Source organism: Fistularia commersonii, chromosome 16, assembly GCF_037954325.1.
Source record: "Fistularia commersonii isolate RoL2024-O1a breed Wild chromosome 16, RoL_Fcom_v1.0, whole genome shotgun sequence".
NCBI lineage: Eukaryota > Metazoa > Chordata > Actinopteri > Syngnathiformes > Fistulariidae > Fistularia > Fistularia commersonii.
Window position 1 is genome coordinate 10267966 of NC_141299.1, and position 16295 is coordinate 10284260.

A 16295-nucleotide genomic window follows, 5' to 3' on the forward strand; every position below is an offset into this window, starting at 1 on the left:
ACTGGTTTCTCAGTATATACTCCTGCACTTCCTCATTCCCCCACCAGGTCTCCTTATCTACATTCCCTCCAGACGACACACCAAGTACTCTTCTTCCTGTTACCTGAATCAAATTAACTACAGTTGTCCAATCATCTGGGAACTTTCCCTGACCCCCCAGAGCCTTTTTTCAACTTCTCCCTGAAAACCATAAAACACTCCTCCCTTTTCAGCTTCCACCACTTTGTCTTCTGTTCTGCATTTGTCCTCTTGATTTTCTTTGTCACCAGAGTCAACTACAAACCACCATCCTATGCTGTCTGGCCTATGTTCTCACCTATCCCTACTTTGCAGTCACTGATTTCATTCAGATTACCTTGTCTACACAGGATGTAGTCTACCTGTGTGCTCCTACCTCCCCTCTTATAAGTTATCCTATGTTCCCGTTTTTTTTTTTTCTGGAAAAATGTGTTCACTACAGCCATTTCAATTCTTTTCGCAAAGTCCACCACCATCTGTCTCTCTGCATTCCTATCCTGGATACCAAATCTGCCCATCACTTCTTCATCCCCTCTATTGTCTCCACCAACATGTCCGTTGAAGTGTGCATCAATTCCCGTCCTCTCATCTCTGGAGATATTCTGCATCACATCATCTAACTAATTAAAGAACTTCTCCTTCTACTCTTCCTCAAACTGAAATCCCACTTGTGGGGCATAGTCACTAACAACATTGAGCATCACACCTACAATTTCAAGTTTCAGACTCATAAGTCTATCTGACATTCTTTTCATCTCATTCCTCACAAACATTCCTCACAAACTCCTCCTTCAAGGTGAGTCCTACTCCATTTCTCTTCCTGTCAGTACCATGATATTACAACTTAAAACCTGCTCCTAAGCTTCTAGTCTTACTACTGTTCCATCTGGTCTCCTGGACACACAGTATATCCACCTTCATTCTCTACATCATGTCAGCCAACTCTACCTTTTCCTGTCATTGTCCTAATATTCAAAGTCCCTACTCTCAGTCCAGACTCTTGCCTTTCCTCTTCCCTCTCTGCTTCTGAACACGCCTTCCTCCTCTCCTTCTTTGACCCACAGTGCCCAATTTCCACTGGTACCCTGTAGGTGATAAGTGGTATAAGACAGTGGTGAGACCAGCGATGATGTATGGACTAGAAACTGTTACAAATTTATGGACGTAGTGAGAGAGGATATGAAGGTAGTTGGTGTGAGAGAGGAAGATACAGAGAATAGGGTGAGATGGAGAAAGTTGACTCGCTGTGGCGACCCCTGACGGGAAAAGCCGAAAGAATAAGAAGAAGAAGACCCTGTAGGTTATCGGCACCATGGACGGTCGTTGTTAACCCAGGCCTTGACCAATCCGGTATGAGATTCTTAGGTTCAATTTGAGATGAGATGAGAACAACTTTATTAATCCTGAAGGAAATTGTTGTGCCAGAGTTTCAAGTAAAAAACATAACAGTAATAGATAATAGTAGAAAGGAGGAAGAATAAGAAATATAATGAAATATGAATTTGCATGTTTGGTTTTGGCACAAGTTTTACACCGGATGCCCTCCCTGATGTAACTTTCTGTATTTATCCGGGCTTGAGACCGACTCGAGGAGACACTGGCCTGTGCACCCCCCCCAAGCTTAATATCAGCCTAATGTGAATATCTATCATCAGCGAAAAATATAATATAGTTTGAAAAGTTGCAGATACCTTCAGCACATATTGCGGACTATTTACCCCAAGACAACAGCTGTTGAATCGAAGTAAGACGAGTGTAATAATATCATAATACTGATGTAGAAACTACTTGCAATTTCACAAACCATCCTAAAAGTATATGTCTTGAGCTAAAAAGGTTAATGAGGAGATACGTTTTCTTTTTCATTCACCTCATAAAACCACATGCGCCTTACAGTAAATCCAGTTAAAAAAAAAGGAAACCAAGAGTAGTATATCTAATCAAAGTTAAATACAGACTGATTAAATAAACAAAACCAAAAAAATGAATTACGTTACGTTACATTGTTATGTTATGTTATGTTATGTTATTACATTACATTACATTACATTACATTGCATTTGGCAGACGCTTTTATCCAAAGTGACTTACAATAGAGGACATAGGGACTGCAAATACACTTGCAAATACACGATGCACAGGAAATATACAGAACAGTAAGCTTGGGTTAGTGAGGGTTTGTTTTTTTTTTTTTGACAGAGACACACAAACGTACACACACACACACACACTGCATAGCCTAACTTGCTGCCAACCTGATCTGGGGCATCAGCGCAATAAAAAGTCCTGAAAGAGAAACATTTTTACCTGTTTCTTGAAGGTTGAGAGAGATGATGCTAGTCTTGTTGCTTCTGTTATGTTATGTTATGTTATGTTATGTTATGTTATGTTATGTTATGTTATGTTATGTTATGTTATGTTATGTTATGTTAAAATCATCAATTTCACAACCCTGTGAAAGAGCAAGGTGTCACAACGTCAGTGATTTTCTCGCCGGCTTTTATTTTGATAGAATACTGAAAGCGTTTCCCGGCGCTGGTACAGCGATTTATCACCCTCTTGGCGAAGTTTAGCCGGGAGCGCATTCCGTTTCCAGATTGGACAGTGGACGTCGTGCATTCTTGCGTGAGCTTGGCAGACGAGTCCCAACCGATCGGAGGCCTGATGGCACGGTGCGCCGGCTCCGGCCGCAGGTGCTGAGGCCAATGACCCGGTGCGTAACGGAGCCGGGAAAGAAATCTCAGTCCGTCCCTGCGCGCTTCCAGGAACTGTGAGCGGCCGATTGGAGGTGAGGACGCAGCTACTCTTTCTCCTCTTGAATGGAGATTTTAACTGAAAACCCCTCAACCAATTCCACTGATAACAACCGACAGGTGAACTGTGAGAAAATGGGTGGTTTAATCCACGCTGGATTAAATATCCACGGAGTTAGAAAGTGCAACAAACTAATGGAGTTTAAAATGGACTTTGGGCAAGCTGATAAATGATTCTTTATTACAGCTTGAGATTCACCCACAGTTTAATTTCAGCTGTTTTGACCATGGCATGCTGCTGGCACTTTATCCGACGCACCTGTACGTGCCTTCTGTCCGAGGAGGAGAGGAAAAACATTGCAGTGGACGACGAGATCCAGGCGGCGCTGGATGATCAGAGGAGGAGGGAGCGGAGGGAAATTAAAATCCTCTTGCTGGGTAAGTGATGGCACATACAAGTCTGTGACGCAGGTTATTTTTTTTTAACACATTCTTCAGAATGAATTCAAACAACACTATGAAAAGAGATTACTCTACCCAGCCTGTTTGGTTACCCAGTGAGATAACTATGTAAAGCATGTGTCAGCCTGTGAGTATGAGAAGAATGGTCCAGATTGGGTTTTGACATACCATACACTTCAGCACTTCCCACTTCTCAATCCATAAAACCAACAGGCCTCATTTCCAGCTTGTTAGGTGACTTCAGAACCAATGCCTTGCAGATAATCTTAAAGATGCTCTTTAACCATATAACCATATGGATCTGTACATCTTGACTTTTTCCCAAAAGTCACTCCCATGTTTTATTTTCTCCCATTTGTGAGCCATGGATTCAAAAGAGCACATGCTCTCCTCATTTTCTGTGAACCCAAATATTAAATGCCATCGAAGAAATAGCCCACATTTATTAAAAAATTTTGCCCAGATCCATAGCTGTCCTTTTGCATTTCTGAAGATAACAACAATCACATCATTGCCTGTTCACGGCTTGTAGGATAATTAACAAAACATCTCTGAGTGCCATGCGTCTGTATATGTCACTGACTGCCCTGGAAAAGGGCTTGCCATCACAATCTGGTCCTCCTATCCAAGTATGTATAGCTTTCCTTCCCCCACACATAGTAATACAGTGCTTCATCAATACTGTATTTACTCTGGACCTTGGAATTGCAAGTAAGGAACCAGCTGAGGATGGTGGGCTACCACGGGAGGATATTGGGTTCATCAAATACTAAGCAGTCTAAGATGAACACAGAGACCAGTTCCATCCTTAATTTCTATCTAATTTAAGGTTTGGGTGCTCCTTTGTTTGAATTTGGAGGAGTCTGGCAGAAGCGTTTTGAGTCATCCGAAGTTTGAAAACATTATGTTGGCGACAGGGCATTAACCAGTTCTATGGAGGGAGAAAGTAACATCCTGATTTAAAGGTGACGTTAAAAATATTAAGATTAAAATTAGATTAAAAATGCAAGAAGTTCCCAACATGGGTTCAATAGAAATATTTTCTATTCTATTCTATGAGTGGTGGTATTTAATGTAATACTCTACAACAAGTCCAGTACTTCACAACATGGAGATGTTTGGGAATATATGCAGTCACCAATAAAATATTAAAAGTTTTAATGTTATTTAAAACTATTCTCAAGCATTGCCTGAAAAGCCAACCACATTTTTTAGTAGGCTCTATCAAAATAGAATGACACTGTGGTAGGATTAAAAAGTTTAATTTGTGAGGGCCAAAATCAGCAACTTAAACAAGATCATTCAGATCTTCTCGGATCATTCAGATCCGAGAAGCACTGCTGTGTCTGCATTATGAAAAGATGATGAATATGAAGACCTGTTTCTCAACTAATCTGTCAAAAACATTGTCCAAAAATGGAAGTTTGGAATTGGGCCCAAAGTAGTTCAGTTCTATAATCTTAGAATCGACAGTGTTGATAAGCACGTCGGTTTAACAACAGACTTCTTGCATTAATAAGAGTGAGTGATATATAAAATATTAGAAAATGTATCCCATCAAATAAACGGATGTTGATAAAGTTTTCCTCACTACATAATCTGTTGTATGAAAAGGTAATAAATTGCAATATAGGGAAAATTATTCAAAATTTTCAAATGTTACAGTGCGACAACCATTCTGCTTACTCTTCTAACAGACAGTTGAGGATTTCTATCTCTAATTGAAAGTCCTGTTTTATTCCTCATCGAAAACAGGTGCCTGCATCGAATTATTTCATAAGATTGAAAAATAAACAAACTAAAAGACATAAAGTGGCATCAGTTATACATCAGAAACTGGGTAAAACACCCTAAGGGCTTAGTGTTTCCTGAGGAGTCTTTAATAGTCCCTCATGTCTTCAGTGTGACGTGATATTAACGGAAGGCCTAAACCAACAAACTTACTCATTTACTTAAGAGACCACTTGACAGACTCACACTTCAGATAGAATTATTTCAGGAAATCATGAGTTCTTCTCTGCTATAATAGGAACTGGAGAGAGCGGAAAAACCACCTTCATTCGACAGATGAGAATAATCCACGGACGTGGATTCTCAGACAAGGACAGGGAAGGTTTTGCTAAATGTGTTTTCCAAAACATCTTCACCGCCATGCGAGCCATGACGGGAGCCATGACCATGCTGAGAATCCCGTACTCCAACCCAGAAAATGAGGTACAGAGGCCTGGTAGAAGGGCTTCTACCATGTATTCTTCCTTCTCAGCACTTACAAGCTAAAAACTTGAATAAAAGATGAATATGGTCTGACATGTGCCCGCTACTTTCCTTCAGATGTATGCCAAGCTTCTGCAGGAGGTAGACATAGTGCAGGTTACCAAGCTGGAACTAGTTTATGTTGAAGCAATCCGCCACCTCTGGGCAGATCCGGGCATCAGGATCTGCTACGGTCGTCGCTGCGAGTACCAGCTCCTGGACTCCACAGATTAGTGAGTCTTCAAATTTAAATCTTCTTCTATTCTTACACTTCATTGCTGTTTGTGTTACAGTTCAAAAGTTACCAAATGATCAAACACAAGGATAGAATATTCCAATGACGTCAAAACGCAGCAGTATTTTCCTTGATGGTCATGTTTGCATTAATATCTCGGAGTAAATATGATGGAAACATATCTCAATGTGGCTCAGAATCATTAGCTGAAAACCATGAAGCACACTTATTCACAATGTGTCTCAGCAGCTTATAAAACTGACTGTAAATTATAAGTTGAGATGGAGTGTAAGTGAAAGAAAATTCAATTTAAAGTGATTTATTCGAGGGAGAACAGTTTTTTTTTTCCACTTTCTCGTTAATTGCTTTGATATGCATTTAGGAGAAGAAAAAAAAATCTTTTCTCATTACATTAAAGTCTGACAACATGATTTTTTTTTTTTCCTGAAACAGTAGTGGTAAATCTGGTGTGATCCAAAGACAACGATTAACTTTTACACCGGAACAATTTCAAGTTCAAAAGCATTTTTGAAAGGTGTTTTCAAGAAAAAGGGTTCTATTAATGAATTTTTAAAGGAAATTTGAACTTCACTGACAGCCACATAGCTTGAGGTATCGGCAGCAACACTCATCTGAACTGATAAATGAGACGTGTTCGATGGACAGATCCCAGCCTTTTCTGTTAACGGACCAGTTTGCAGGGTCTACTGACATCTAAAGGGAAAGCTGTATATTGCATCCCTTGCCTAACCTCCAAGCAAATGTGACCGTTTACTGACCTCATAAAGTACCTCGCTGCACACAACAATGTCAGTTGTATTCAAATCAGAGTCATAAAACAAACAAAATTATAAACACAGATAAAAACAGCTAGATCTAGAAAAATGGGTTGTAAGATAACAGAGGTGCACAACTCGCGTCAGAGTTTGAGTTTTCTAATTTCTACAAAATGGACATAAGTATGTCCTTTTTCTTTAATACCAGCATGTTAATGACACCATATGTTGGCATCAGTTGATGTATTGCAAGAAATGACATGGTTACAAATTGCTGTATTGTTTGTCATATCAAATCTGACCTTTGTACCATGCTCTCAGTAATATAGTCTTCTAAAAAATTACTGTTTGAATAAGTGTTTCCATTTGGTGCTTGTTACGCACTTACTTAATCCAATTATTGATTATTAAACCAATTGAATCGGAAATAATAATGCCCCGCCCTATAACGTTCATTCTTACTTTTTTCTTCATCAAATGGTTTTATTTTCATAAATGTGATCATTAATAAAGATTTATTTTGTCCTAGATGATGCTTTTAATCATTTGAAAAATATGTTCTCATTGGAAATAAGCACCATATAAGGTTAATATTATGATATGACATGATATATGATATGATATGGCATATTTCTGTGACTTGTTTAAAACAGTTTTGGTTTCTTTCGCACTTGGTGAGACCAATTAATCAAGTGTATTTTAGTACTTGTGCATTAATGAGTTCTTTAAATTTTAGACAGTCCACAGGAGGGAGCTAGTTCTTTACCAACTGTACAGTATTTACACTTCTCTCACACACGTCAAAAAGATCATTTGAGTCTTCCAGGAATAAGAGGACCGGCCACATTAATCACTTTTAGACTACGAAGAAAAACCACGCAGTCCTACCCTTTGGACTCCATGTTTCCAATGAATAGATGGTACATGGATTTGTGTCTAATATTTCAGAGAACAAAGCCCAGACTTAGCCTGCCTCTCAATTGCTGTCCTGGTCTGTGTTTACTCAGCAGCTTACTCATCATAGTGGGTGCATGATAAGAAACCAGCAGTCAACATTCACTGATGACTGCTTGTGTCAACACAAGTCATAAAGCCATCGTCTGTAAACAGGGTGATATGAACTCACTCGCCTCCTGTCTTGAATTTTCAGCGTTTTTATCAATGTTAATTTGTCATATATATCATGTGCTACCTCTTTTTTCACATTTGGTGTTAACCGAGTAATGCCCTGGGTGTTGTTTAAGCTCATAAGAGAAAACCACTGAGTCTCTTCTTATTCTTTTTTTTTTCTGTCTTCCAGCTACATGAGTCACTTGGACCGCATTTCTGCCCCAGACTATATTCCCACAGAGCAAGATGTGCTGAGAGTTCGATTTCCCACCACGGGCATCCATGACTATTCCTTTAATATTGACCCCATCACACTCAGGTGGCCACTAATCTGCAGATTACTAACTTGTCACAGGGACGATTCAAATACAAATACAAGTCACTTTTTGCATCTAAAATCACACTGACCCTCACAGGGCTTTTGTTGGCTCATGTCCCTGAGGGTGGAATGGGATCACATTTCTGAATTTCTTGCACAAAGCACCTGCTGAAAACTGAGACTTCCCCCTGTATTTTTTATTCTAAACCAGTGCCGGAATTGTTATTCTCTGAGACCTGAGAGGGCCGAGCCAATAAATATCCCAGTTACTTAAACTTATGTCAAACTTGTCAGATCGACAGCTACTTGTTAATCATCTCTTGCTAATTTCTCTCACACTTGACAAGTTCAACTCTTCTCTTTTACTTTTGGCTTCAGCTTAAAAATCTTTTTGTTGAGAAGACATATCCAATGGCAAAGTGAAGTGTTCTATGATAATGCAGAAGACTGCAGCTTAGCGCAAAGTAAATTTGCTTCCTTATGTCGGAAAAAGAATCGTAGATTGAATTGCATTGTCTAACCGAGCTTGAAAAAGAACGAATGTCTGTATCCTTAACAAAAAAAAAAAATCACACTGTGGAATATTTTTATACTTAATCTGATTTTAATTACAACACTGAAACAAATGAGTGTACTCAAATTGTGTTGCATTTTAGTAACAACATTATAACAGGGCTGCATGTGGTCCCAAGGACGTTTCACTTTGTCTGAGTAAATTCTGTGTAGAAGAAATATGCAATTGTAAAATTATTCCCCTCATGAGGTAAGCTGGCTGTTCCCTCTTATTGTTCGAAGGAAAGCAAGGTTGCTTTCATTTACAGATGATGGATTTTGGCCTACAATAGTAAGCGTGCATTTGTTTTTTTGGTGAAATGTGATCCTTTTCCATTATGAGTTGTATTGTTTGATCCCAAAATGCTGTCCAAGCCTTAACTTAATCTATTTCAGGCCAAGTCATAATGCCTACATACACCTAGCTTAGTAGTTATGTTATCCAAGGGTTTGGATGCGGTATTTTAATTTCTCCAAACTTCTTTATGTTCCTTTTGCTCTCTCTTTGTTCTCCGCTTTGTGGGTCCCTGGCAGGATTGTGGATGTTGGTGGTCAGAAATCAGAGCGTCGGAAATGGATATACTGTTTCGAAAATGTTACGTCCCTCATTTTTCTGGCCTCCCTCAGTGAGTACGACCAGGTCCTGGAGGAGAGAGAGAAAATCGTAAGGATGATTTGTTACTTCCTAAACCTCTTCAGAAGAAGCTTTGATTATATTTAAGGTCAAAAACTCCATTATTTTGATCTAGCTGCTTTCTTTTTCACTCATTCTCACTACCTCTTCAGTCATTTCACCCATCCTCCAGCAGGTCTCACTCTTTCACAAGAAAAACCTCTCCTCTCTCTGCTCCAGGCTTTTCTTGCCTTCTGTTCTCACCCCCTCCTGTTAGACTAAGCTGTTTATCTCTCCCGACCGCTTTCAAGTCGAGCAACACTTTCATTAACCTCCTCGGTGGCCCTTCTGCTTCAAACCCCCTATAAAATCTTCTTCCTGCTTCTTCTTCCCCGGGTCCTGTCATCATGTTCCTCCTGCTCAGCCATCCGAATCTATCATGCCATAATGGAGAACTCATGTTTCCCTCTCATTTTCTCAAATACAAAGTCTTGAGTTCATTTCTTTACCTGAAACCCCATCTCTCTCATAATTTCGTGCTTTTTCAGAACCGAATGCAAGAGAGCCTGGCTCTGTTCTACACCACTATCCATTCCCCCTGTTTCCGCAACACCTCCATCATTCTCTTCCTCAACAAGACCGACATCCTCGCCGATAAAATTGTAACCTCCGACCTTAAGAAATACTTCCCCAGTTTCACAGGTGAGTTGTGCTTTCTTTTGCGTTTCAAATCAAATTTCTAAAAATCAAATTTCGATCATTGCAGCAGCGGGTTGTCAGACAGATAGGGCAAAATATTCGGGGCTGCTTCTTTGTTTTTTTTTCAGCCATCTAGATATACATTTCAGTAAAGTAACGTTGGTCGTCAACTGATTTGTGATGTATTAGCAACAGGTAATTTATTAGTTTGAAAAAAATTATGTAGATTCAATCAGTAGAAAAGAAACCATTTGTTTCTGGTCTCTAGAACTTGTTCAAATGACACTTTTTCATGTTCTTGTGACACCTGGGTGAGCATCCATGAAAAGGAATGAAATTTGGGGTGGATTTAGTCATGAATACATGTTGGAAGATCAAGATAATAAAATTGGTTTTTAGATCCACAAACTGGTGGTAACATTTTTGTAAAAGTGAAATTTAAGGGTTCAAATAAACAGCGAGAGTCATCAACCAGTACCTCAGGTGTGCGGTCTTATCACGAAACCACATCCCAAACCAAAAAGGGTTGCAACTTTGTTTTCCTGTGGTCAATTTGCTTTGGGCATCGAGACATTTCATCACATTCTCCTGCACCAGGATGTAATGTAGCACTTCAAAAAATAATTTGCAAAGTGATTTTAGAGGCATTGCATTTCCCGACTCCGCGCTGAAAAGGTTATCCATCCATGTCAGTCCTGATGTCAGCAAAGCCAGCAATTATTGTTGCTTTTTTAGAAACTGGGTCTTTCTCTCTTTCTCTTGATAGCTCTCTTGCCCTTACTTTCACAAATGCACACACACACACACACACACGATTGCAAATGACTCCCTTTCAGGTACTTGGTATGCTTTATGATGTGGCCACTGCCTGAAGCTTTTCTGGTGTGAAATGCTGCGGAGCATTGCCCTAACACTCCCCATCCTCCATCTCTACCTCCAGCACTACCTTCTCGCCTTCTGTTACCCATGGCAACTACTGACAGATACTGGTCTTTGCTCACCCCCCCGTGCAAACCCTGGGGTGTACGTGTGTGAGGTGTGTGTGAATAGGGTGTTAGTGTGTGTGTGTGTGTGTGTAGGCACAGGTGCAGTGCTCTTCCTGTATTTTAGTATCAGCATTAGCAGGGTAAAATAATGACTCATACAGGTTGAAGCGCCTTGATGTCAATTTAACCTTAATGGCAACAGCAAGCAGGTCATACCACTGGCAGCTATTTGCAGCAAATGTTGCTGTGTTCGAGTGTGGAACCTGTGTGGCCAATGCCGCAGCCACATTAGAGCACAGTTGTAGCTTAATAGCTCTAAAGTCGTTCATGTGTTGACACAGCGAGAAACTTTGACAGCTGAATCTGCCGTCGGATTCCAGTTACGATATTAAACTGATGTTTTACAGCAAAACTTGCAATTTATTTTCTGGTCTGAGTTCATTGAGCACAAAAGTGATCGAAGTCTGTTTTTAATCATTTCCTTTTTTTAATTAGGGAATTTAATATTTTAGGATTACTGGACTGTTAGTGAAACTAATCAAGTTATAGATATCAGCTTGTGTGATTTGACTGCTTCACAGCACATTCAGCATGACATTTTTTTAATTATCCAGATTGGACAGGTAATTAAGGAATAACACTCGTGGGTTCAATGATATTCAAATAATGAATAGGTGCAGCCCAATCCTGTTCTTGCTCACCACTTTTTATGATGTTAAAGTGTACTGTTTCTGTTTTATGCTTTTCATATAATCACAAAAATCCAAGACCTTGGATGCTTTTTTTGTGTTCATACAATAATTTTTTGCAGTTTATTTTTTGCACCCGTTGGTGCCTGGAGCCGCTTTCTTTAGAAAAGCGAGTCTAGAAGGCAGTATTTTAATTTTAGTCGAACATTTGTTATCCAATATTTGATTTGATTTCAATCTAATGGAAAATTGAGTATGTGATGTTAATAGATTCCATTGAGTACATATCCCATTGTCCTGCTGCACCTGTTTCCTTTTGGGCAAGCCCAGCATGTTACATATCCGGGGTACCAAACAAAAGTCTTTCAGAGGAGTGTAACACGGTTCTAAAAAAATATGACCGTATGTAGTATGAAACTGAAAAACAACACATTTTTCTGAAAAGTGTCTACTTAATAGGAAAGAACCTAGAAGAAAACATAAATGGTTTCCAGTTACATGCATAAGACTAGTTAACAAAATTGAGGAGTTTTGCTTCAATTAAGCTATTTTATGTCATCGCAACTAGAGAATCTCATGGAAAAATAAACCAATAATCTGTAATATTCATATTGTTTAATTAATAAGACATTTTTTTTATTTCCAGCAAGAGTCATCTTTCTTTTGCAGTCAATTTAACTTGGTATTTACCTCATTATTTGAATCTTTCAGGCATTTAACATTTAGAAGGACAAGTAGAAATGTTCCTTAATGACTGAGTTCACTGCAGGTAAGCTCGTGTTGAGAGCATGAACAATACTGGATTTGTATAACTAACACTTGATAGTTAAGGGTGTTAAAAAACACAACCCGGATATATCAGTTGATATTTGATCCATGGTTCAATGCTATCACATGTATAACCATTACACGTTAGAATAGCATGCTAGTCTTCTTTAAAATCAAATGCGTGTCAATAGTCATCTTGACTTTGACATCGCAACCTGCATTCAACCAAAAATGAATATCTGAGCAAAGCTCTTGATCAGCTGGGCATCTGTGAGGAGGTGATTCACATCAAATGCATCTGATCTTTTTTAAGATATAGCTCTGGGAGTTCAATTCATTTTGGCTGACTGATACACTGATGAGCTGCGCTTTGTTCATAAATGCAAGGTTTTCTTATCTATTCAAGATACATAGTGATGTCTTTATTTTCTCTCTCACCTGTCATTCCTTCTCATCTGTATTGCCATTGCCATTCTCAGCCCTTTAAATAATTTCCACCATTTCATCTTGTTCATTTTCACGTCCCCCCCCACCACCAACCGCTTACCTCTGGAGCAGGTAAGAGGCAAGACCCGGAGGATGCTAAAAACTTCATTCGGAAGTTATATGAGCAACAGGCAATCAACCTTGATAAGTCAGAGGATTGGAAGACCCTCTACCCCCACTTCACCTGTGCTACTGACACCAACAACATCCGCAGGGTCTTCAGCGACGTCAGGGACACCGTGTTGCTCAAGTCGCTAAGAGACTACGGAGTCATCTGAAATTGTACTCCGACGGGACAACAAAAAACACTTCGGATAGGAGCCTGACGAAGGCCAACGTGTCACTTCTTTTTCCTCTTCGAACATGCAGAATACTTTCTCCATCCCAGACAATCAGCTAAAGCCTCAGTCTTGTGTGGACCCCTTGTCCTCGACAAGATGAGCACGAGTAAACTCGAGGAGAAAAAGGATGAGGCCGCACTTGCCACCATCATTGTTGCTGCTCTGCCTCCATCTCCTTTCAACAACATGATGTCAACTAATGTGAAATTAGAGACTAATGAATCAGTAATCACTTTCATGTTCCTCAGCCTGTGGCTTTTTTGCTCCCAATTTGCTGTTTTTGTCATTTTTTTTTTTCCCTTTTCTATTTTTGTAAGATGAAGTGTATGGGTCATGCAGTGACTGAACCAATCCATAATTGAAGCAGGAGTAGAGATGTTCTGAAGTGCTGTGCTGCCATTAACAGAGAGATAATCACTCCAAGTGGAGATGGGGGGCCACGCATGGCTGCCGCTGATGTCACCCCACCACTATGTCCCTTGTTTTTAAGCTTTACATCGATCTGCCTGTTGCACTCAAGTGTGCTAAAAATTCAAATGTTCATTTATTTATTTGGGAATTTGAAATTCCACATTACTCTGTATTTTTATGAGGATTCCTGGTGTTTTGCCTGTCACAATGGCAAAGACCCAGACTTAATTTCTGTTAAGTCAGACTGACCATATATTCTGTATTCTACACATCACCTCAACACAGTCTGTCGTAATCGTTATATTCAGCTGGAGAGCAACTTCCGCTTTGTAAATACAGCGCCGTAACGGTTTGACAACATCCTTGATCAAAATCTAATATAAGAGTTCAGATCCAGCTGTCTCCATGGTAAGTGGTTTATCATGCGACACCCCCCTCCTGTGCGTGGATTAAATGCAGACGGTTGAAAGCGAGGAGAATACAACAGGATAATGAATGTTGACTGGGAATTGAGCTTGAGTCAGTGCCAGTTTTGTGTGATATAAAAGATGGTGATTAATTACAGTGATAGCTGTACATTTGCATGCTAGTAGGGCTCTACCAACCAAATCTTTCATAGAAATGTTTTGTAGGTTTTTCACTACTTCTTGAACAAATACCACATAATCTTCCCCATTTCATAAATATTGGAATCCTAGCCTAGCCTCTTTTGAATTTTCCTGTACTATAGCCAAACACTATGTCACAGTGGGCATTTGTCAGGGGTGATTTACTTATGACCTGATGTTCCATTTAAGACATGTGTTTTTTTTTCTAATTTATCTATTTATTCTTAACAATATGTATTGGATATCAAAAAAAATTCAGAGTTTCCAAGTATCCATTATTGGGGTTTTAGCACAATGAGATGGGTAGTAAAATTGAGGAAAATGACATTTGAACGATTTAAGTGTAGACATATTCATTAGAGCAGCTTAAGTCAATATTTTTATGTAAACAATGACATGACATGTAACCTTTATCTGATAAGGTTCGCTTTGCGAAATCCAGTAAGAATCACCCAGCAATTTTTCTCAAAAGTATAATGTCTTTGAGCTCATTCTCTCTGTTTTATTTTTATTTTTTGCTCACTGCTTTTATGTGTTGGGTACTTTCACTGCTTCACCCTCACTTTCGACCTCAGTGTGGTTTCCAAATATAGCTTGCTGTGGTTTCAAGTGAAAAACTCAAAATAAACAGACTATTCCCTGGCTGACCACCACTAAAAGCAGATGAAGATAGCAGTTGAGTGAAAATGAAAAAAAATGGAGATCTAAGACCACTGCTATCCAAGTACCTCTTCACTGATCCAACTCTGATATCTTGTTTCAATATATTGGTCCGTTCTCCAATTTAAAGATCAGACTGTGATAGAGATACCTGTCAATCACATGCCACTGAAGCGTTTTACCCGGTAAAACTTTAACCGCTTTTCATTGCAGTGTTTTAATTTATGTAGGTAAATGTCAGGTTCTTTATGATAAAAAAAGAATCATGTGAATAAAGGAACTATAACATCATAAAAAAATATAAAAAAAATGTCTGTTTGGTTAGCATGAGCTGCATAAGTGATACATTGTTTGGACTGGTGGACACAGTTTAAAAGATTATGCGAGATCTGCTGAATTAACTTAGATGAAATTACTGTATGTATAAAATCAATACGTGTATGTCCTCGTTTTCAGTGTATAGGGAGGAAAGTTGGTGAGCCTTTGTGCTGACTAAATATAAAGCACTGTTAGCTTTGTTCATATGTAATTGATGAAAGTTTACTCTGCATTCACATCTATGACTGCCATGCTTTTGATGGAATTTCCTGTTTTGTTCTGTTTTTTTTTTTTTACATTTTAAAACCTCATATACCAGCAGCAACCTACCTGGTTGCATGTTGCAATTCATTTTTTTGTGCTGACTTGGGTGGAGGATGTAAGTAAATATCTTGTCTAGATAATATTAAAACAAACTTTTGAACCACTTTTGTTTGCTTTTATAACCGGAGTGACATGGATCAATATTTTGTATTTTGTAACGACAAAGAAAAAAACTGTCACACTGGGACCAAACACTCATTGACACGCAGTTTGCAAATACAAAAGTTGCAGGATTGGCATTGGACAGGGTGTGTGTGTGTGTGTGTGTGTGTGTGTGGCCAAAAGACATTTAAACATGTTTAATGGAGCAAGACATTTGAGCTTAGAAAGAGTCAGGATTTATACAGTCAAATAATAGTTGTGTAACATTTCCTGGTCTTACACTCCACTGACAGGGCACAAACTATTATTTAACAGCCCAATAGAAGAAGAAAATAATAAAAGTTTTTTTGGTGCGTTTTAAGTTTAAAATTACATCAGTGTGTCCTCTCTTAGAATCAACACATAGTTGTGACCCATGGTGCCTCTGCTCTACCTTGTATTAGTTTTCAGTGCATTTGGGAACTCACCTTCAGCTACATGCCAATAGTTTTGTCTGGCGTCTCTACTCAGGGCATTTAATATTGTAAGAAACACAGAAGAAAATGGAGGGGAAAAAATACAACCTTTGCTTGAATACAAGCAATGACATTTTGAAATTATCTAGTGTTATTTGTTCTGATGATAGATAATACAAATGGTGGAACAAGGTGACAGGTGTAGTGGGAGGGCAGAAGAGATGTTCAAATAGGGAATTTAATTAAGGTCAGCACATGGGGGAGCATTAGTGAAAAAGATAAACAAAAGTCAATAAGTTCGAGAAAGTGATTTGACCTATAAGCAGAAGGACAAGGTAATAAAAGTAATGTTACTGT

General features: G+C 39.0%; 1 protein-coding gene across 1 annotated transcript; it reads left to right on the top strand.

Moving 5' to 3' along the window:
• Positions 1 to 2620: 2620 nt before the first annotated feature.
• On the top strand, positions 2621 to 15475 carry LOC147225872 (guanine nucleotide-binding protein subunit alpha-14-like). Its single transcript, XM_086162468.1, has 8 exons — positions 2621 to 2806; positions 3048 to 3209; positions 5263 to 5447; positions 5565 to 5719; positions 7798 to 7926; positions 9013 to 9142; positions 9640 to 9793; positions 12792 to 15475. Exons 2-8 carry the CDS (start codon positions 3059 to 3061, stop codon positions 12995 to 12997), a joined length of 1110 nt encoding a protein of 369 aa, XP_086018594.1. The 5' UTR covers positions 2621 to 2806; positions 3048 to 3058; the 3' UTR covers positions 12998 to 15475.
• Positions 15476 to 16295: the final 820 nt, after the last annotated feature.